The following is a 21,770-nucleotide window of genomic DNA, read 5'->3' as shown; positions in this document are numbered from 1 at the left end:
CGAAATTGCTACATACAAACAAATATGCTATGTACAAGGTAAGCGAAAAATTTTATATATATATAACTATATAAAAGTGTATACTATGTACCTTTATTAGTGTTCAAATATTGAATACGCGCATCTATACGAAATATATAGACATATTCATATTCATATTACTTCAGTTATACAAAAGCAAAAAATTTATTTTATATACCTATGCCTCCTTTAAATTCCTTTTTCATATACCTGAATGTATATACATTTACATACATATATGTACGCTTAGTGCTATTAACGGAACACTTTGATGATTTTAGAAATACAATTTCAAGTATTATTGTTTCCTTTCTTTACGCTAAGTATTATATACAAACCGTTATATTTATGCTAAATTGTTACGTAAGTAGTAAATAATCTTTGTTGATTCATTAACTATTTACGCTTTAAATTGGACACCTTTCGCTTAACTAAATCTAAGTAATCACTAACATTGCAACAATAGCGAGCACTAATGTCGTCAATAGGCTGACTGTAGACAGCACGGTGGCGCCACCGGTCAGCTCGACTGTGTTACAGCCGTCACCGGAGCAAATGTTGCATGTCTGGCCGTCACTGACGTCACAAGTGATTTGCGATTTGCAACCGCGCTCCGTGTACGTATCATGTCTGGTCACACACTGATCGGTGGACGAGTAGATCGGACAGACCTGCAGATGATTGGGATCCTTAGAGCAACTCTCATCGACCGAGGAGATACAGATGTGGCATCTAAGGCGATTGCTGGGATAGAGCTGAGTCAAAGAAAACAAATATGAATAATAAATTTAAAATAAAATTATTAAATGAGCTTGTTGTTGTGTTGCATGAGAAAAGAAACTCACCACATTGTTACAATTGTCGCCAATACATATGCTGCATGTGCCGTTAACTGCGCATGCCGCTTGATCACTTTGCGCCAGATCGCTCAGACAACCGCGCAATGTATGACCCGCTAAAAGTTAGTTAAAAATATTAAATTATAAAATATTTCATATTTAGTTTAAAAAAAGTCCATGCTACATACCGTTATCCAGGTTCGTGACACATTGAGTTTGCAGCGCTGGACATGAGGCGGTGGCTGTTACGGCGGTTGGGTTTTGTGCGCATGCGGGCGTTAGCTCCGAATTACATGACACACATTGCACACCTGTGGTTGGCAAATTAGAGAGTACATTACAGTCCTTCTCCGTACAAGTGTATAATTTCTTTTCCGCTTCCCAAGCCGTCAGATTGCTTTGACTCTGCGAACTGGCACAGCCCAAGAGTTCCGGACGTCCATTCTCGTATTTGGCAAAACAGTAGTCATTGGCGACCGCGTTCGCGCAACGTTGGCTGACACTAGTGAGGCAAGATGCGTCATTGCAGACGTGGCAGCTGAAGTCGCTTTCAGGAATTACAGGATAAACGAAATCATTGCAGTTAGGCGTGCTACAGCTCGAGCATTCGTCGCTATCGCCACGGCACTCGTTGCGATGGTACAGCTCCTTGTCATCTAAACAGGATCGTATCACCTGTGAGCCTTTAATTGCCACCATACATTCCTTGTTACAGGCACGTTTGGTGAAGTTAGCGTTTTGTGGATCGGTTGAGCACAATGGATTCGTATCGGAAGTGCAGAAATTACATTCGATATAATCGGTCGTATTCCAAACATCATTACATTCGTTGGATTTGCAGCTGAAACATAGATGTGGATTCTCGCGGCAATAGCGTTGCTCGTAGATTTCCACATCGTCGAAACAGCCACGACGTTTCACATCACCGTCCGTTGTGAAGACAGTCGCACAATCTTGTGCCGTATTACCGGTACATTCGTAGGCTGGTCCCAGCGACTGTAGGCAGTGTTCGCCCTCACAGGTGTGACATCTTAGTGGTAATTCTTGCCACAAACCATGTACGCCATCGTCTTCGGCACGGTTCAGCAGATCGATACTGTTGCAGGCGCTGCCATTGCATGAGACGCAGTTTCTGTCGTTAAGATCACATAAGATCTCTGAGCTGCAGCCACGCATCGTAATGTTGTTGCTTACAGCGGTGCGGCATTTCTCAGTCTCTGTAACGAATGGGCATGGCAAGAGACGTGTTGGGTTGGATTGGCAGGAATCGTCATCTTCGCTATTACAGGTATAACACTGTTGGCGATCCTCGGGGAAAACCTATATTGATGGAAGAAATTTATTAAGGTTAGCTCTACTTAGCTCTTCGTGCTTGTGAAGACAACATATCTAAATTACACCTGTGTTGACCCATTCCTATAGAAAATCACCTGAGCAGTTACAAGAACGCATTCTCATTTCACTTACCTCACGATTGCAACCCTCTCCAATGCAAATACTGCAGTTCTTATCATTGCCCAACACACAGTCGACGAATTCGGTGGCCGGCAGATCACTCAGGCACCCACGTGTTGTCGAACCATCTGAGGAAAAGAAAGTACTTTTAGGACGCAAACTACTACCATGCTACAGCTAGGCTTGTACTTACCCGTGCTGATCAATTTGGTGTAGCAGTTGGTGTACGGATATACGTTGCAGGTGTTGAATGTGCTGATCTCCTGCGCGTTCGTAGCGCAAGTGTAATCCGTTGCCGAATCACAAACGGCGCACTGCTGTGGTCTCGGTAAATCGTTCAACGAATTGCAAGCATCACCCTCGCACACAAGTACGCGCTTCGTGCTGATAATCGTGCTTATTTCTTGATCGTGGAACGAGCTCACACAACCCATTTGACTAACACTGTTAGTCTCATCGAACCAAGTGAAGCACTTGTCTTCGCTCTTGTAGAGAGGACATAATTTCAGCTCGGGTTCGTCACAGTCATCACCTGCACACTGATAACAGCTCAGACGCTCGGCCGGCACGGTGCCAGAATTGCACTTGCTACCCACGCAACTCTGGCATTGGTCATCGTTACAGTTTGCGCGATCAGCGGCCTCTTTGTCATCCAAGCAAGTGCGTATCAGTTCGTAACCGGGATCACTGCTACTATCCGAGGGGTACAGCGCAGTCATGCAACCACCTTGACATTGACGCGTTTTGTGCGTTGCGCTTTCTGGGCTCCACAAACACGACAGATTCTTCTGTGTGTCACAGTAGATGCACTCGTTGTATTGTGTCAGCGCTGTTGCATTGTTGCATGAATTGGACTTGCAGTTCAAACAATCGGCCGGATTAGCGTCACAGTAGTCGCCGTATTCTTCTTCAACAGCATCGGCACAGCCACGTCTGATAACCGTACCACTTTGGAATACCGTAACGCAGTCCTGTTCATTATTGTTCGCACAAGTTACGGACTCTACATCATTGACAGCAGCACACGACGTACCGTTGCATGTAAGACAACTCAATGGCAGATCTTGCCATTTGCCATAGTTATCATCTTGCCTACGTGACAAATTGATGGTATTGCAAGCAGCGCCCTCACATGGCCAACAAGATCTTGGCTGGGAGGCGTCACAGCGCACGCTCGAGCTGCAGCCACGATAGGTCACATCATCAGTGTAAGCTGTGACACAGGTATCGCCGGCGACGTGCAACGGACAAACGCTCACACTATTTGGATTATTTGTGCAAGTCGAATCTGTGAGGGAATCGCAAATGTGGCAAGAAAGTCGATCTTCCGGATACAATTCATTGTTGCAGGAGTCGCCCTTGCAGGCCTGACAATATGGCGCGGTGCCGTTTAAGCAGCTACTGAAGTCGTCATCGTACAAGCTTGACAGGCAGCCACGCTCGGTGACGCCACCGTCCAGTATGCGTGTGTAACACTCTGTGTATGGCAAGTAGGCGCAACGCGTAGTAGCTGTGACGCTGTTGGGATTTGTGGCACAATTCAAATCAGTACGTGAGTTACAGAGCTTACAGTACTGTGCTTCTGGTAACGCATCGAAGGTGTTGCAATTATCACCATCGCAGTAGAAAAGTCGCTGATTTTGTAGCAGATAATCAGCTTCAGCATTGGTGAACTCACTGCGGCAACCGAAGCCGACAATGCTGCGCTCCTCATCGAATTGTATGTAACATTGGTCACCCTCGCGATATGCGGCGCATGACTGCGGCTGTGGATCTTGACAATCATCACCCTTACACACATTACAGCTTAGTCGTGTCTCCGGCACTGACTGCGTGTTACACTTGGCTTCAGCGCACACTTGGCAATGTTCTTTTTGACCGGCCGCGCAGGCTACACGATCATCATACTCCAAATCGTCGAAGCATGTGCGTGCCAATGCATAGGCGGGGTTGACTTCGTCATATTTGGGGTAGAGCGCTGTCGTACAATATGTATTACACTTACGTGTCTGCGTCACCTCACTAACGTTGTTCAAACAGTTAGCATTGCTCTCGGTGTCGCAGTAAATACAGTCAATGTAATCGGCCAAACGTGTTGAGTTATTGCAGCCATTCGAGTTGCAGCGCAAACAATTTTCTGGGTACTCCGAGCAAAGCGCGCTATTGTTTTCCTCGACAGCATCACTGCAGCCACGTTGTATCACCTTACCGTCTGTATTGAAGACTGTCATACAGCTTTGGTATAAATTGCTGGTGCAAACACGATAGATGCCTAGGCTCTCGCAATCCTCTTCGCCTTCACAAGTGCGGCATGTAATCGGTACGTCCTGCCATTTGCCGGGTTCGCCTTGTTCAAGTGATTTCTCCAAGTCCACCGTGTTACAACCGCTGGTGGTGCAAATACGGCAAGTTTTCCTGTCACTTTCATCGTCGCAGCTCATGCTGGATGCGCAGCCACGTGTTGTGATACCATCGCGCAAATTCGTGACGCAACTATCATTTTCAGCGTAGATCGGGCAGATCTTGTTGCTGTTTGGTGTGCTGGTGCAAAGTGGATCTGTTTCGGAGCTACATTGTTGGCACTGCCAACGGTCTGTGGGATAAACATCCAAACCATTGCATTTGTCACCGATGCAAGCTTCACAGAGGGTGCTGTTGTCGTAGAGACAGTTATAGAAGATGTCCTCAGACAAGTTTGAAAGACAACCACGTGCAGTATGGCCATCTATGGGTGATGGGAAAGGAAAATATTACAAAATATGGGACACAGTTTCAGTAGTTGATACATAATAATGCATGCATTTAATATGTTTATACTTACTCTCCTTTACGCGAGTGTAGCAGTTCGTGTACGGCAGATTCGTACAGCGTTCCGTATCGGCCACCAGGTTGGGGTTGGTCGCACAGCGTTCATCGCTCTCGGAATCGCACACTGAGCAAGTTTTGGCTGTTGGTACCGATTCCACACTATTGCATGCCTCACCATCACACAATAACAGTACCTTCTGTTTAATGAGTGCCGTTATGATATCCGACTCCAAGTCACTGCGACAACCCATGCCAAAGATGCTGTTCTCCGCATCGAAGCTAATGTAACATTGATCATTCGGTTGGTAGGCGCTACATTCGGCCACCTTATAGTCAATGCACTCATTATCCACACAAGTGTAGCACTTATGTCTGTTTGCCGGCAAAGAGGCAGTGTTGCATAGCGCACCCTCGCATGCTACGCAGAACTCATGCTCACCCGCCAAACATTTCTCACGATCGTCAACCTCCAAATCGTCCAAGCATGTGCGTGCCAGTTCGTAAGATGGGTTTTCGGAGCTACTACGTGGATACAATGCCACAGCGCAATGACCTTGACATTGGCGCTGTGTGCTGATTGCAGCAACGAAGTCTAAAGCACATTGTGCGTCAGTCGCCGAGTCGCATGCGTAGCAATCGACATATTGATCCAGACTGGTGGCATTATTACAATTATTTGATTTGCAGCCGAGACATTGGCCAGCATTATCTTCACAGTATTCCTCATGTGTGGCCAAGACATCGTCACTACAACCGCGTCGCACCACTGCACCATCAGCACCAAAGACAGTTTGACAAGTTTGCAAGTTATTGTTTTCGCATTCATGCAGTGTACCGGCCGAGTTGCTGCAATCGTCCCCTTCGCAATCGTAGCAAGTTAAGGGCAGATCTTGCCATTTACCTGGCTCACCGATATCCAAGCTACCCAAATTGGTCAAGTCCACAGTGTTGCAATTGTCGGAATTGCAATGACGGCAATATAGTTTGTTTGTGGTGTCACATTGGAACTCAGAGCTGCAACCGCGGTAGATATAGCCGTTAACCAATTTAGTGGCACAGAATTCATCTTCGTCATAGTATGGACATACTGAAGCGGCGTTGGGAGAGCTTTGACATGTGGGATCGTCTTTGGAATTGCAGCGTTGACAACTGCGACGATCTTGTGGGAACACCTATGGATTCGAAAAAAAAAAACAAAATTAGAACTTGCTTTTAAAGTAAAGAAATATTGTTCGTATAGTGAAAGTTGTTCGTGGGCCTGCGGAGCACATACTTTAAAGAAATCCAAATTTATTTCTATTCAAAAGAGACATACAGCAGTCTTTAAGATCAGTCACGCTTACCTCTTTATTGCAGAGACTATTATTACAAGTCTGACAAAGGCTAGCGTCACCGCTCAGACAACTGAGTAGCTCGGTCTTAGCAAGAGTGCTCACGCAACCGCGTTGGGTGCTACCGTCTGTAAGATATTAAAAGGAAAATATATATTTTTTCCAAAGATATCGTTGGCTTAATGCTCAACTGTTAGACACCTACCTGCGATTACGCGCGTGTAGCAGTCTACATTTGGCAAGGCGGCACATGTTGCCAATGTCTGTATTGCCGATGGCTCGCTTGCGCAGGACTCATCATCAGCCGAGTCGCACTGGTAACAAGTGATCGGTTTGGGGAAGCTCTCAAACGAATTGCAGTTATCGCCATCACTGCAGCGCAACAACAAATGCTCATTTTGTGCTATATATGCACTGTCCAAATCGCTGACACAACCCATGCGCTGCACATCACTTAGATCGTCGAACAAAACATAGCATTGCTCATTCTCCGTGTATGCCGTACATGCGGCGGTTTCGGGTGTAATGCATTCCTCACCCTCGCATGTGTAGCAGGAGCGTCGGTTGGCTGGCAATACTGCTGTATTACAGGCAGCGCCTTGGCATGCCACACAGTCGCTGCTACCTTCACGGCAGATCAACTGATCGGCCGCTTCCTTATCGTCCAAACAGCTACGAGACAAATCAAATATCTCGGGAGATGCTTTTCTAGGGCGCAATGCTGTCATGCAATATGTATTGCACTTGCGCCATTCACTTACATTCGCGGGGTGTGAAACACAGTTGGTATTGGTGGCCGAATCACAGTAAATACAATCAATGTAGTCCGTCAAAGCGCTGACCGTATTACAGTTGTTCGAGTTACAATTTTGACATTTATCTGCATTGACATCACAATATGCACCATGCGCAGCTTCAATACCGCTGCTGCAACCACGCGCCAACACACTGTCATCTTCGTCGAATACTGTCATACAATAATCATTGGTGCCCGTGCAAACGAGTTCCGTTGGTGTGCCAGCGCAATCACTTTTGCCCTCACAAACCTTACAAGTCAGCGGTAGTTCTTGCCACTGACCAGGTCGACCGCTGAGTTTTCGCTTGATATTGCTCACATTGCAATCGTCTCCGCTGCAACTCTCGCATACATCAGAACCGCATGCGACTTCCAAGCTGCAACCACGTACAGTGTAGCCGAAGCTATCAATAGTACTGACACATTGTTGGGATTCGCTGTATTTCAAGCACAAGTAGGCGTCATCTGGTTTGCTCTCACATTGCGAAGAACCCTCGGAACTACATTGATGGCAGGACAAACGATTTGCGGGATAGATCTAAAATAGCAGATGTCACATATGAGAGTGTAAATATACATACATACATACATACATATGTATTTATGAGCTGGTGATTTTAAAAGCGATAGTCGCGTATTTCCGAAGTTACTAAACTGAAAAATGAAATAAATTGAAGCTAAAGTGTACTTAGTACGAACTTCAATATAAGTATTTGAAGACAACAAGTTTGGCGGTCAAGCGTTAACCTCTTTAAGACCAAAAAAACATACATGGGAATCTAAGGCCTCATCGGTTTTGCGGGCATATCAATTTTTCAGTCATTCTCCGATGTATTGACACCAATAGTATATCGCTTAATCAGCGGAGAGAAAAGTAGAAACAGACAAACCGACTGTTAGATCTCTGAACGAGCCAACTAGAGCTTACCTCTGAGCGCTAGCTGAACAATTTCTGTACTAAACATGCCTTTGAGTAAAAGTTCTCTTTGACACAACAACTAACACATTTTTTTTTAATGAAAACTTACCGCTGAATTGCATCCGCTACCAACACAAGCTAAGCAGTTCGTTGTGTTTGCGCCCAGCAAACAATCGTAGAAATCTTCACCCTCAATGCTGGACAAGCAACCACGTTCCGTATGACCGTCTTGAAGAAAACAAAAAAGTATGAGATTTATAAAGCACCGTTACAGCCTTAAGCAATGCTTAACTGCCGGTACTTACCACTCAATACACGCGAATAACACTGCGTATAAGGTGATCTGGCGCAAGTTGTTTGCGAAGTGACATTTTGCGGCGCAATCGCACAGTCCGCATCGGTTATCGAATTGCAAATGGCACAAGTTTGACTTACTGGCGTGGCATCGATAGTATTACAATTTTCACCATCGCACAGCCACAGACGTTTGGCTATAACAAGCTCCTTAACCTCAGCCGGATCGTACTTGCTCTTGCAACCCATTTCCACAATCGATCTGGTCTCATCGTATTCTACGAAACATTGATCGCCTTCGGTTACAGCGCGACAAGTTTTTGCTACAGGACTTTGGCACTCATCGCCCACACATTGATAACACGAAATGCGCTCACCAACAATGGCATCATTACAATACTCTTCGTCGCATGCTTTGCAATTGGCATCTTTACCATCGGCACAGATTTCACGGTCGTCCAAATCCATATCATCGAGACAGGTACGTATAAGCTCACGCACCGGCGTGTCATCGTTGGTGCGATTATACAAAGTCGTTACGCAACTCTTATAACAGGCGCGACTCTGTACGATTTTACTGACATCGGTCAGGCAGTTCTCATCGAATTGCGCATCACAAAATATGCATTCGATGTAGTCATCTGTCGACTTGGCCACATTACAACCATTCGATTTGCAATCATAACACTGGTGATCATCATCGGCACACGTCTCCGCCCAGGTATCGCTGCAGCCGCGTCCAATAACTTCGCCATTGGTTGCATTAAATACCGACGTACAGGTTTGATAATTATTATCTAAGCATTTTCGCACATTTCCCAAACTGCCGCTGCACTCCTCGGTGCCATTGCAATTGTAACAGTTTAATGGCAATTCCTGGAAAATACCTGGATCGCCAATCGGGTACTCCGTGAAGACATAATCGTTACAATACGAGTCCTCACACGTACGACAAGTCTTCGAGTTCGTACCACCATCGCATTGTAGTTCGGTGCCACAACCGCGATGCACAGTGCCATCGATCAATTTGCTCACGCAAACATCATCACTGTCATATAACGGACAGGCAGAATAAGTACTATTGCCGGGATTATTGGCGCATTCGGGATCGTCTAAGGAATTGCAACGGTAGCAACGTTGACGATTACTGGGATAGATGTTCACATTGCAGTTGCTTTGCGCGCAGATTCTGCAGTATTCGCCGGGTGTGCCCTCATGGCAGCTGAGGAACTCCGTACTATTCAGCGTGCTAATACAGCCGCGTACAGTGTGACCATCTGTGTGAAAGAAATATTATAAAGTTAAATTAAAATTATATGAAAGAACTACAGCGCAGCACAAAAAGGGGTTGGGTTCTTCGTACAGAACCAGTTTAAAACCGGCAGGTTAAAGCGGGTTTGAACCAATTTCAAATAACGTTAGTTTTTCAAGAGACAGAGAGGTCGAGGTACAAACCGAAATAAGGAGAGAGATAGAGAGACAGAGACTAACTTCGGTGGAGTATATGCCACGTCAGAGTAGGTACGTGGATTCCGTAGCGGTGAGGTAAGCAACTGACAACTGAGCTCTAAACTTTTACATTAACCGTTAACGATTATGATGAACAGCTGATTTTTTTTACTTGCAATACGTACGCCACTTCATTCGCATACTTATCCGTCTTTAACGTACACGTTCGCATTCTGACACGGCCTTATTAGAGCTGTCACGCAAATATGACAGCTCGCCTTTACAACTTAACTTAGTCAATGAAACATTATATTTCCTTACCATCGCTTATGCGCGTGAAGCAGTCAGTATGCGGATGAATTTGACATCTCACTTGATTTGTAATGGCTGAAGGGCTAATGGCACAATTCACATCCGTCGCCGAATCACAAACATAACATATATGAGCTTCCGGTAAATTGTCGTAATCATTGCAATCGTCACCATCGCAAAGGAAGTAATGCATGATATCCTCGTAAATCGCGCCAGCTGGCAAACTGCTCTTGCAGCCCATGCGCACAGCGCTGTATGTTACATTATCAAAGAATATATAGCACTGATCGCTCGCGGAATAAGTGCTACAAGCACTCGCCACCGGACTGTCACAATCATCGCCGTTGCAGTGCAAACAAGAGAGACGTCCTTCGGCCGGCACCAGCGCTGTATTACATTTCTCGCCGGTGCATTGAACACAGTTATTCGCCGTGGTGCATGTCTCGCGATCATCGAACTCGACATCCTCGAAGCAAGTGCGCGCCAAATCGAACACATTCGGGTTTGATTCGCGCTCATACAACGCCGTCACGCAGCCGTCTACGCATTCGCGTGTGCTGGTGATCGCTTCAATATTCGTTGCACAATCGGCATTCACGGCTGAATCGCAGTACAGACACTGTTCTTTCGTTTTCACTTCGGTTTGGTTGTTGCAACCGTTCGATTTGCAATTGAAACACAGTGACGGATTTGTGGTGCAATGGGACTTATGCTCGGCGCTAATGCTTGCTTCACAACCGCGTTCCAATACCTTCCCGGTGGCGTCGAAGACCGTCAAACAATCTTGATACAAATCACCCTGACATTTGCGCAATAATCCTCTACTCGTCTCGCAATCTTCATCCTCGCAGGTATAACAATTCAATGGCAAGTCTTGGAAAATACCGTACAATTCCTCGGCACGCTTCTTTACATTTGCCGTATTGCAGCCATTTGCATTGCAAATTTCACAATTTCTAGCGGTTGCATCGCAAGTGAACTCACTAGCGCAGCCTCGTCGTGTCACGCCCGACTCGTAGACAGAGACGCATGTATCGTTTACGTCATATGTGGGGCAAGTGGAGAGCGCCGATGGCAAGCTGCTGCAAGTGCTATCCGCATCGGAGTCACAGCGTTGACATTGTTGACGATTGGCTGGCACGATCTACAAAAAATGTTGTAAATGAAAAATGAAAATGAAAGTTAGCTTGTTTAGAGTCAGAGAGAAGCTAGTTTATGGATGTATTTTAGTTGCCCTAACCGTGCTATGCAATGTTGTAAAGTTCTCAATCATTTTGGGTTGACATGGAATTAAATGTCAGAAACTTAATAATGAGACAAAATTTTAAAAGAATATGGCAATCCTTTTTTTCATAAATAACGGAAAATTCGTCCAATGAACGAATCAGTTCCATCAGTTCTATTTACCCTTAAATATATGCTATGTATATTTTCATGACTTCAGTATTACATGTGGCCTACATCTAGGCTGATTGTTAATTTCAGGTACGGAATATAGCAAAGTCACACACCTATTAATGCAGTGATCATACATTTATAAATAACTTTGATAGTTTACAAATAAAACATATTCTTGCAAACCTTAAATCTCATAAAAATAAATAAATTATTTTAGCTTCTTTTAAATGAATCTTCTTAAATATGTCAGACGCAATATTGTCCATATCATCGTTCACACTCACCTCTGTATTGCAACCACTCCCCGTGCACACTTTGCAATTCTCACCCTCTCCGCTAAGGCAGTTGTAGAAATCATCACCTTCCAGTTCGATGAGACAACCACGCTCCGTCGTGCCACCGTTTGCGATATTGACGCGTTCATAGCACTGCGTAAAAGGCACAGTAGCGCAACGTCTTGTTGTACCTGCAGTAGCAGGTTGAATAGCACATCTCACATCTGTCGACGAGTCGCATGCGGTGCAATCATTTATTGGTGGTAAATTTTCAAAATCATTGCAATTTGCTGTCGAACATACATAAAGCTCTTTATTTCTGATTAAGTTGGCAATTTCTGTTTCATTCCCCAAAGTGGAGGCGCAACCCATGCCAACGAAGTTGAGGTTGTCATCGAGCCGTATATAACACTGATCAGTCTCATTGGTGCAATCTCTTACGATTGGATCGTCACAATCGTCGCCTTCACAATGACTGCATTGAAGAGCAGAGACAACAACTGCAAGATTCATAAATATTAATTAATAATTTAATGATTAATTTGATAGTTCAGTAAATTAAATTATAATATCAATAATCAAAGATATTTAATTTTAATTGCATACATAAGTGTTTTATTTTTCGAAGTGCGTTTAAGTATTTTTTATTGCTAATTTTTCATTGTCATTCAGCCGATTTAGCCATGTCCGTCGGTGTTCGTCTGTTTGTCTGTATATACGCAAAATAGTCCTTCCCTTTCTGAAATATTGATAAAAAATTTTGAACACGTTTTTTTCGCCCCAAGAGGCTGCTCATTTGTATAGCATATAGCTACCATATAAACTAGACGATCGGAATTAATTGCTTGCATGGAAAATTTTCTCATTTAAAGAGATGTCTTCACCAAATTTATTATTGTCCTAGGTAACGGTGAAATCTCTGAAGGAATTGTTCAGATCGTGTCATTTTGGCATATAAATCCAATGCAAACTGATCGTTCGAAGTTCTTGAAAGAAATCTTTTGCTTTTATAGATTCGTTGCTACGGAAGTTAATTATTTTTCTTGGTGTTATTTCAAATAAGATTGCAACGCTATAGAGTAATTTTACTAGTGGTGAATTAGTCATATTTTTCTTTTATTTTTAAAGTTCATATAAAATTACATTTTCTTTGAATAGAAATTTAAGCCTTTTTATTTCAATTTTAGCTTGAATTTTAACATTATGTTCTAATTTAAGGTTGAGTATTCACTGTTTTTGAAAATTTTCAACTTCAAGCAATATTTTTCGTTTTCAAGAGAGCTTTTCGCAATTTATTTAATAAAACTTTACAGTAGAGGGAAAAAATTCTTTAAGCTAAAACTACATGTGACCAATAATGTTTTGAAATGCTTCTTTGAAACACGTTGTGCATTAGAACTGCATCCATACGCAAAAATTTTGAAGGTTGCAAATCGACAATGTCTGTCTCTCTATCTATTTTATAATATATATAGTATTTACTTCTTGATTTAAGGAAAAATGTATACCATAATTTAAAAAATTTAGGCATACTACCTGCCGGTATATTTTTCAATGTAGTAACGATGTTAGTAGATAAGTCTGAATTCTGCCTGCGTACCTTCAGGTATTCGTAAGGAGTACCTGAGGGAAATAACCTTTTGAACCACAAAACCCCAGCAGAGCATTCGCGGCAATCACAAAATTAAATAAATAAACCTAACGAAACATATACGAATCTCTTAAAGGCAGATGGGAGATATTTAAAATAAATACATTGAGACAAAAGAACTCCACGAAATTGCAATTAAGTTCCCCGGGTAAATGATTGAAGAATGATTAAATATTTTTCGTTTTTTTTTTTTACAATTTCCGGGTCTTTTTTGTCCCAATGCATGTATCCCCCCAAAAAACACTAAACGCAACTTTGCCACTTTCAGAAAATAACTGAATTGTCTAATTGTACGAAATAATTAGTTTTAACCGTTATCTGAATCTCTAAATAGCATATACATATATTTAAATAAATACAATGTGTAGTCTCCATTTATTGTGAGAAAAATTGTATCGTGATGTATGTTTCCCAATAGGTTCGAAAGGTTTAAGTCCGTAATTATTTCAAGATATTACAATAGCAACTATTTGTTTACTCAATGTGAACAGTTTCGAAAATATTGAAATCAGATGATTTCTCTTTAACTGGCTTTACTCAATGCAGTTTTTTCTTTAAAAGTGGAGCTTTGAACAGCAATCTAACATCCCTTAAGGAGAAAAAAGTAAATTTTCGAGAGGGGGATTTCAAAAAAAAAATTTTCAGAAAGAGCTGTCATAACAATATTGAAAAAGGATTGGTTCTATTTAATACAAAATCAGACTCAAAAAAGTCATAAAAATGTCAATAAAAGTCAAAATAAAATCAATAAAAGTCATAAAAATTCAAAAGATCAAAAATCAAATTTCAAAACGGAAATCTTAATTTGCTTATTTTCGTAAAAATTAATAGATTTGATTAATTTCATCAGTTTTTTTTGTAAAAAAAAAAACACTTTGTTTCCACACTTTGTAATATCGCCCATAGAAAACTCGCTGCTGGTTGCTCATACGCCCCACCGGCAGCAGCATTCACTTACAAATATTTACTTTTATAGCAGTTTAAAAATAATGTGCTCATGTCTATTTTTTATTTTGATTTTTCTTTTTGTCAAAAGAATTGAAATTTTAATACTATTGAGGTATCTATGCCGGCCGGTACGCGTTTATGTCACTTATCTACAATGAAATATGAGAAAAAAGTATATCTAATAGATCGCAGTCAAATAAGTCTATAAAGATTTCGCTATCGAAAAATTTATTTGTGCTAATTATAAAAATATTTAGCTCCAAAAAAAGTAAAGGGCAACTGCTTACTTTTTCAGGTAAACTTTTATTTACGACCGTTATAAACATTTATGGCGCAATTAAACTAAGCGTTTTATTGCGACTTTATATATTTGCTTATGGAAACAGTATTTTTGCGTTTTTTTACTTTTTTTCGACAACCGTTGCATAGTGCGAGCAATTCGATACTTAGTGGACTTCCAGGTATACGTGTGTCGCTGAAGGGTTGGGAAATAGGGAAGCGCGCCACAGTTAAAAAAATTTGAAAAATATATAAAAAATAAAAAGAGCTTAGTTTTAGTGACCAATATATGGCACCATTGAGTTTATCTAAATGTTAATGAATTTACAGTTTGTGACAATTTATTCAAATTACGCACGAGTACTGTTGTCAACGGTTTCTATTATGATAAGATTAGACGCATAAGTAGTCGGCATTCAGATTAGTTTACGCTTCTTGGAAAAAATGTTAGTTATAAAATAAAGCCTATGGTAGTTTTTTGACAAGAAATAGGCAGTGAAAGATTATATTTTCGACTATAAATCAATTAGAAGGCATTATGAGTCAATATCTCTCAATATCTATGTGATACATTGTTCTTATATGATTATTTTAAAGCCGCAAGTACATTGTGAAATGGAAGATTTTCTGCTGATCAAATAAGATTCAAAGACTTCACGGCCATTTCTCTTTGTTTCACCAACACTAATACGCTTAAATAGATTATTATCGATCAGTACACCTGCTTTAACATCAGTACTAATTTTTGCTTACTTCAAACCATCTAGAAGTTTCTCAGCTGATTATTACTAACATACTAAGACTACCATCCTAAAAAAAGATAATAATAATTTAAAGAAAATATGTAGGTATATATCTTTATACAAATTAAAATCGTTTTAGGATTTTAAGCAATTTGTTCCTTTCAAAATCATCCTTCCTTTGACGTATAGACCTTAGTTTCTATCTCTTCTAAGTAAATTTTTAGATACAGCTTTCAACGCCTCATAATATGTTTAAAATCTCTGTTTTAATGATATAGGCACGTCTTAGCTTAGATTAGGTTATATGGCTAATCCCTCAGCTTGGCGGAGGATCATACTGTTACGTACAGTGCTTCCTGAAGTCAGACAAAAAACTTTTATAGTTGTTTATCAGCTATCAGCAAAACGCCCTGAACCTATCACAAATCTGCATAGGTGTTATATTTGTATTTCTCTTATTTCAACTGGATGTCTAAAAGTATGAAGTCTGATCTGAACCGTATTGACCTGGCAAAAGTCACCATATCACCATATCAAAATCTTTTGTGCGCTTTTCGGCCAAATATATGCAAATAAAGTTTTACAATCACTGGATAATAGTGAAATTGCCTAAAATAGAAAATCTGACAAAAATCCATTTAATCTAATGAGCGAGTGTCAAAACAACGCTCAGCTTGTAAAAATATTTTCCAAAAATCCTACTGTTGACATTATTGCTGATACAGATTTAGTAGATACAAATATAGTGTTTTTTAATGTTGAGATACTTATTATATTTGCAATAATAATAATTTAAGTAATGCGTTAATATCAGAATAAATAGTCGCATTGTTGCTTGACTTCTATTTTATTTAGAAAATGTTACAAATTTAAAGTAAACAGAAAACGACGAAAGCTACTACATATTCAAGCGAGCTAAATCATTATCTGTCTAGACTGTGTGTGGGATGAGTTAGGTTAAATGGATCGATCCTAATAGGCATCTCACTAGGGATTCTTATAACGCCTGGTTCGATGAAGGTATGGCTGCCGAGATATTTTAATGGAGAAGAAAATGTCTTAGACTCAGCTTCTTCCATAAAACTATGACTTTACGTCCGAATGGGTTTTTAGCCTTACAGCGTGAATGCCTATTTGATTGTGTTCATTAAGAAGTTCCTTGATTGTGGCAAGATGTACTTTGCCAAGGATAAGCCGTTCAGTAGATCTCCTACATTCTACTCTAAATCAGAAGGATCTCGCAGTCAAGGAACTGGCCGTTGATCTTAGCAGGCATTGGTCGCGAACTAGAGTGCAGGATCACAATAGTGATTCGACTCGTTACCACTCCCATGTGAGCGGGGTATGCCTTTGGTATAAAATAGTGTTTTCAGGAAACAAAAATATTTTCGTCATAATTTTTTCTTTCAAATAAGCAGATAGAGTAGTCTTCAAAATAATTAATATTTTTCTTCTTCTATTAAACTAAAATGCTTCAAAATCGATCAGATTACTCGAAGCCGAATCCAGTCTCACTAAAATCGAGCATGTGAAATTTATTTCCAAATGGTTTGATTATTTTTCTCCAAAAAATATGTGGATTCAAATCCCAAATTTAGGGTCCATGTTAACCGGAAGGGCTTAATTAATATTCTACCTACATTTGGCTTCAACTCTAAGTGATAGGTCATATAATTTTACGTAAAAAAATAGATTTATACCAAAAGTGGGAGGGACATTTTTTTTCAAACGAGCCTTACTGCATCAGCTGTTCAAATATATAACAGTAAAGTGACCTATACAAGCCGTTCAATACTAAACGTGGTTTCAGAAAAGGCGACTCCCTATCGTTCAACTTCTTCAAAATACTCCTGAATAAAATAATACAAGCCGTTGAGCTAAATGGAAAAAGTAAAATCTTCTACAAGAACTAACTTAGAAGTCTTAGATACTTTCGTCCATCTTAAAACCAGCATTAACACCAACACCAACGTAACAACGCCAACAGGTGCTACTTCGTACTGAGTAGGCAATTGAGAAGTAAAGTCCTCTCTCAACAAACAAAGATCAAACTCTACAAGTCATTCCTCATCCCCGTCCTGCTATATGGTGCAGAGGAATGAACGATGACAACATCTGATGAGACGGCGTCACGAGTTTTCGAGAGGAAAGGTTCGGCTGAAGTTTTATGGTCATTTGCGCATTGGCAACGGCGAATACCGCAGTCGATGGAATGATGAGCTGTACGAGATATACGACGACATTGAGACATAGTTCAGTGAATTAAGAGACAGCAGCTACGCTCGCTATGTCGTCCGAAAGGATAAAAACTCTCCAGCTCTGAGAGGACCTGTCTACACTTAAAATCTCCAAATGGCGCCAAACAGCGAAAGGGAAGAACGAATGGTGCGCTGTTGTAAACTCGGCTATAACCGTAAACTTGGCTTATAAATAAAGTAGACACACATCATCATGAGAAAAAATCAATAAGATCAGCTGCTGTCAGCAGACGTAATTATTTAGTGAACGACCCACAAGTAAAGCAAGAAAATATAGGTGTGTATTTTTGGTAACCAGAAAAGCTGTGAACATATTCACTTCCATATTCAGTTTTAGCGCCAAAACTTGCTTCGCGTTTAGTAATTAACCTTCGGTTATACGTGATTAAAGAACACCTTTAATAAAACTTCCTAATTCATTTGCGGGTTTTTATAGCACTATCTTAACTTAGCTGCTTATCTGCCATATTTTTTTATTAATTTGGATTTCCACACCGTATTTTTATCACTTTATACTCAGCAACGTATGGTTTATTTAAATTTATAGTTGCTTTGTCTTTGCTCTGCTCATAAACGCATAAATTATTTAACGAAAAATTAAACGTTGCAACATGAAATCCATTGGGTTGCAGAACCGTTATGTAATTAACGATTATCCGTTAATTTTATAGTTATGAATTTCGCCATATTCCACAGAAACTTTAAACACACTTTTACACGTGGCACCTCACGTCGATATTTTTTTCTTGTACTGTTATAATATATTTACATATAATATGTATAAATTATTGTATAGTATATAATAATTATTATGCACATTTAATAACTTTCTTTCACTATTATTCAAATTTAAATTTGTAGTGTCCTACCAATTTCACTGCTGACTAAGTAGAACACTAAACCTAATAAAAGGAGTCCAATTTTTTTGTTTCGGGGCAACATTTTGCCCAATTCACGTTCCACGTTAAGAGACGTCCGAAAATTTACGGCCAACTAATTTGGCCATTCGTTGGTCAGTGGCTTTTATAGATTCGCATTGAATTAGCCGGTGGTGTTATCAACCGATCGCGATACCAAATGTGTGCGTATTTTACAATCATTTCATAACTTCTTAGCGTCACAAGGAAATATAATACAATATTTATGAGCCATGTTATCAATAACAATTGTACTAAATTATTATAGCCAAAAACAAAAACCACCAATATACACAGCAACTAACAATAAAAATAACAAGCATTGCAATATAGATTAGCTATTAGTTCTTGCACTAGAAAGGCCAAAGTTTGTGGACGTGTGTCATTGGTAAGCTTAACGACATACATACATACTATACATACATATATGACATTTATCGTTCGCTAATCGTAATCTGAATTTGTATTATACACTTATCAGCACTATTGGCACTTATTGTTTTCGAGATTAGAATTGCTGTAAAACTTTCATAGACCAAAACGAACACTTCGGCATCGGCAGGTTTTTTTTTTAATATGTGTGTAGGTACAATTGTACCTTAGTACATCTGCCATTCATAGTTTTGCATGCGCTTATAATAATACATGCCATAAAATACATACAATGTACTTGTATTATCTGTCTGTCCTTGGCTGCTCCAGAAGTTTTATCCGCAAACTTTAACTTTATGGTATTGATGCATACATGTACAGATTTCTGTGGTATATTTCATTTATTTCACCACTTTATTTGTGTGTCATGTTTTTTCCCCCAAAATATATTTGATAGTTCTTCTAAACCTTTTCAGTTGTTTTAATCCCATTTTGGTGCGAACTCGCTTTATATTAAAGTGGTACTCAGATTTTCTCAGCCATCGCTCTCTATATTTACATACATACATATTTTTTGTTTTAACTACTATTTTTAATTCTTTTTACGGAGCGTATGCATCCCCCTTCCATGCTTTATATCATCTGCCACTGAAAACCTTTTCAAACCTCTGTAATTTAATACCAAAATTTCTTTTATTTTATTAACTTAATTAAATGAATAGTATAAGCTTAAAATTTCTACACCACTTTGTTATTCAGTTAAGTATCCAAATTTTAGTGTATTCTTATTAGGGCCTACCTTTAAAAAAAAAAACACCGAAACTTCAAATTTAATATAGAATGTTTAATATCATTCGAAAGGTACTTATTTTTTGAAGATTATCTCTTTTAAATCTTCGCCGCGGTTACGTCGCAGATGGTACATCCATTGAGTCCAATTTTTGATAACTCGTTCGAAAATTTCGTCTCGTAACTTGTGAATGATATCCGTGAGGTTTTGTTCCAAGGCCTGAATCGAAGCGGGATTGTCCGAATAGACTTTAGTCTTTACATATTCCCACGGCAAAAAGTCTAAATGCTTTCACACGATCTTGGTGTCTAATCCACGGGCCGAAAACGTGAAATTATCTGCTCACCGAAGTGTGCTCTCAATAGATCCATTGACTGATGCGATGTGTGGGAATCAAAATATCGCCGAGATCACGAACTTCATTTTCAAGCGAATAGTCGGTTATCATGACGCCAAAACGCCATTCTTCTGAATGAAATAGTAGTTCTTGAATCTCTTCAGGTTGTTCTTCGTCCCAAATGGGTAAGTTTTGCTTCTTTACTTACCGATTGAGTTCGAATAGCAATTACCGGTCTGAAGAACAACAAGGCGGCGGTGGCCGATGGATTGCCAGCCGAGCTATTCAAACAGGGCGGCGAAGAACTGTTAAGGAGCATGCATGAGCTTCTTTATAGAATATGGTCAGACAAAAGCAGGCCCAACGATTGGAATTTATGTGTGCTCTGCCCAATCCACAAAAAGGGAGACCCTACAATCTGCTCCAACTACCGTGTCATAAGCTTCCTCATCATCGCGTATAAGGTTCTATCAAACGTATTGTGTGAAAGATTAAAGCCCACCGTCAACAAACTAATTGGATCTTATCAATGTGGCCTTATACCTTGCAAATCAACAACCGACCAGATATTCATCATGCGCCAAATTATGGAGAATCGACACTCACCACCTCTTCGGCGATTTCAAATCTGCCTTTGACAGCACGAAAAGGAGCTGCATTATGCCGAGATGTCTGAATTTGGTATCCCCGCAAAACTAATACGGCTGTGTAAGCTGACGCTGAGCATAACCAAAAGCTCCGTCAGGATCGGGAACGACCTCTCCGAACCGTTCGATACCAAATGAGGTTTCAGACAAGGCGGCTCTCTTTCGTGTGACATTTTCAGCCTACTTCGGAAGAAAATTATTCGAGCTGCAGATCTTAATCGAGCAGGTACAATCTTTTATAAGAGTGTACAGCTGTTGGCGTATGCCGATGATATTGATATCATCGGCCTCAACACCCGCGCCGTTAGTTCTACTTTCTCCAGGCTGGACAAGGAAGCACAGAAAATGGGTCTGGCAGTGAACGAGGGCAAGACAAAATCATCAAACAAACAGTCGTCGCACTCGCGACCTGGCTTTCACGTCACTGTTGACAGACATATCTTTGAAGTTGTAGATAATTTCGTCTATCTTGGAACCAGCATAAACACCACCAACAATGTCACCAAGTAAATCCAACGCAGGATTGCTCTAGCCAACAGGTGCTACTTCGGACTGAGTAGGCAATTGAGAAGTAAAGTGATCTCTCGACGAACAAAAGCCAAACTCTATAAATCGCTCATTATTCCCGTCCTGTTATATGGTGCAGAGGCATGGATGATGACAACATCTGATTAGTCGACGTTACGAGTTTTCGAGAGAAAAGTTCTGCGAAAGATTTATGGTCCTTTGCGCGTTGGCCACTGCGAATATCGCATTCGATGGAACGGTGAGCTGTACGAGATATACGACGACATTGTTATAGTTCAGCGAATTAAAAGACAGCGGCTACGCTGGCTAGGTCATGTTGTCCAGATGGACGAAAACACTCCAGCTCTGAAAGTATTCGATGCTGTAACCGCCGGGGGAAGCAGAGGAAGAGGAAGACCTCCAC

At 40.6% G+C, this 21,770-nt stretch overlaps 2 protein-coding genes across 11 annotated transcripts in view; one reads left to right on the top strand and one right to left on the bottom strand.

Moving 5' to 3' along the window:
- Positions 1-21,770, top strand: part of LOC120771828 — a 180,009-nt gene that overhangs the window by 113,128 nt on the left and 45,111 nt on the right. The gene's annotated exons all lie outside the window — the stretch shown is intronic.
- LOC120771827 lies at positions 83-18,753 on the bottom strand. Its single transcript, XM_040100056.1, has 13 exons — positions 18,646-18,753; positions 11,907-12,397; positions 10,234-11,368; positions 8,475-9,740; positions 8,279-8,397; positions 6,660-7,788; positions 6,467-6,582; positions 5,137-6,295; positions 2,509-5,040; positions 2,328-2,443; positions 1,049-2,180; positions 867-976; positions 83-776 (listed from the first exon to the last, which is right to left on the bottom strand). The coding sequence occupies exons 1-13, from the start codon at positions 18,716-18,718 to the stop codon at positions 459-461; spliced, it is 9,696 nt and encodes a 3,231-aa protein (XP_039955990.1). The 5' UTR covers positions 18,719-18,753; the 3' UTR covers positions 83-458.

Source organism: Bactrocera tryoni, chromosome 3 (assembly GCF_016617805.1).
Source record: "Bactrocera tryoni isolate S06 chromosome 3, CSIRO_BtryS06_freeze2, whole genome shotgun sequence".
In the NCBI taxonomy this organism is placed as follows: domain Eukaryota; kingdom Metazoa; phylum Arthropoda; class Insecta; order Diptera; family Tephritidae; genus Bactrocera; species Bactrocera tryoni.
Note: the sequence above shows the minus strand (reverse complement) of the source record. Positions and strands in the feature narration are given on the sequence as shown.

Coding starts and splice junctions, on each gene's coding strand:
- LOC120771827 (XM_040100056.1), bottom strand. CDS start 18,718: ATGTTGCCCCGAAACAAAAAAATTGGACTCCTTTTATTAGGTTTAGTG. Junction 12,398..18,645: donor CTTAGTCAGCAGTGAAATTG/GTAGGACACTAC, acceptor TGAATCTTGCAG/TTGTTGTCTCTGCTCTTCAA. Junction 777..866: donor GCGACAATTGTAACAATGTG/GTGAGTTTCTTT, acceptor TCTTTGACTCAG/CTCTATCCCAGCAATCGCCT.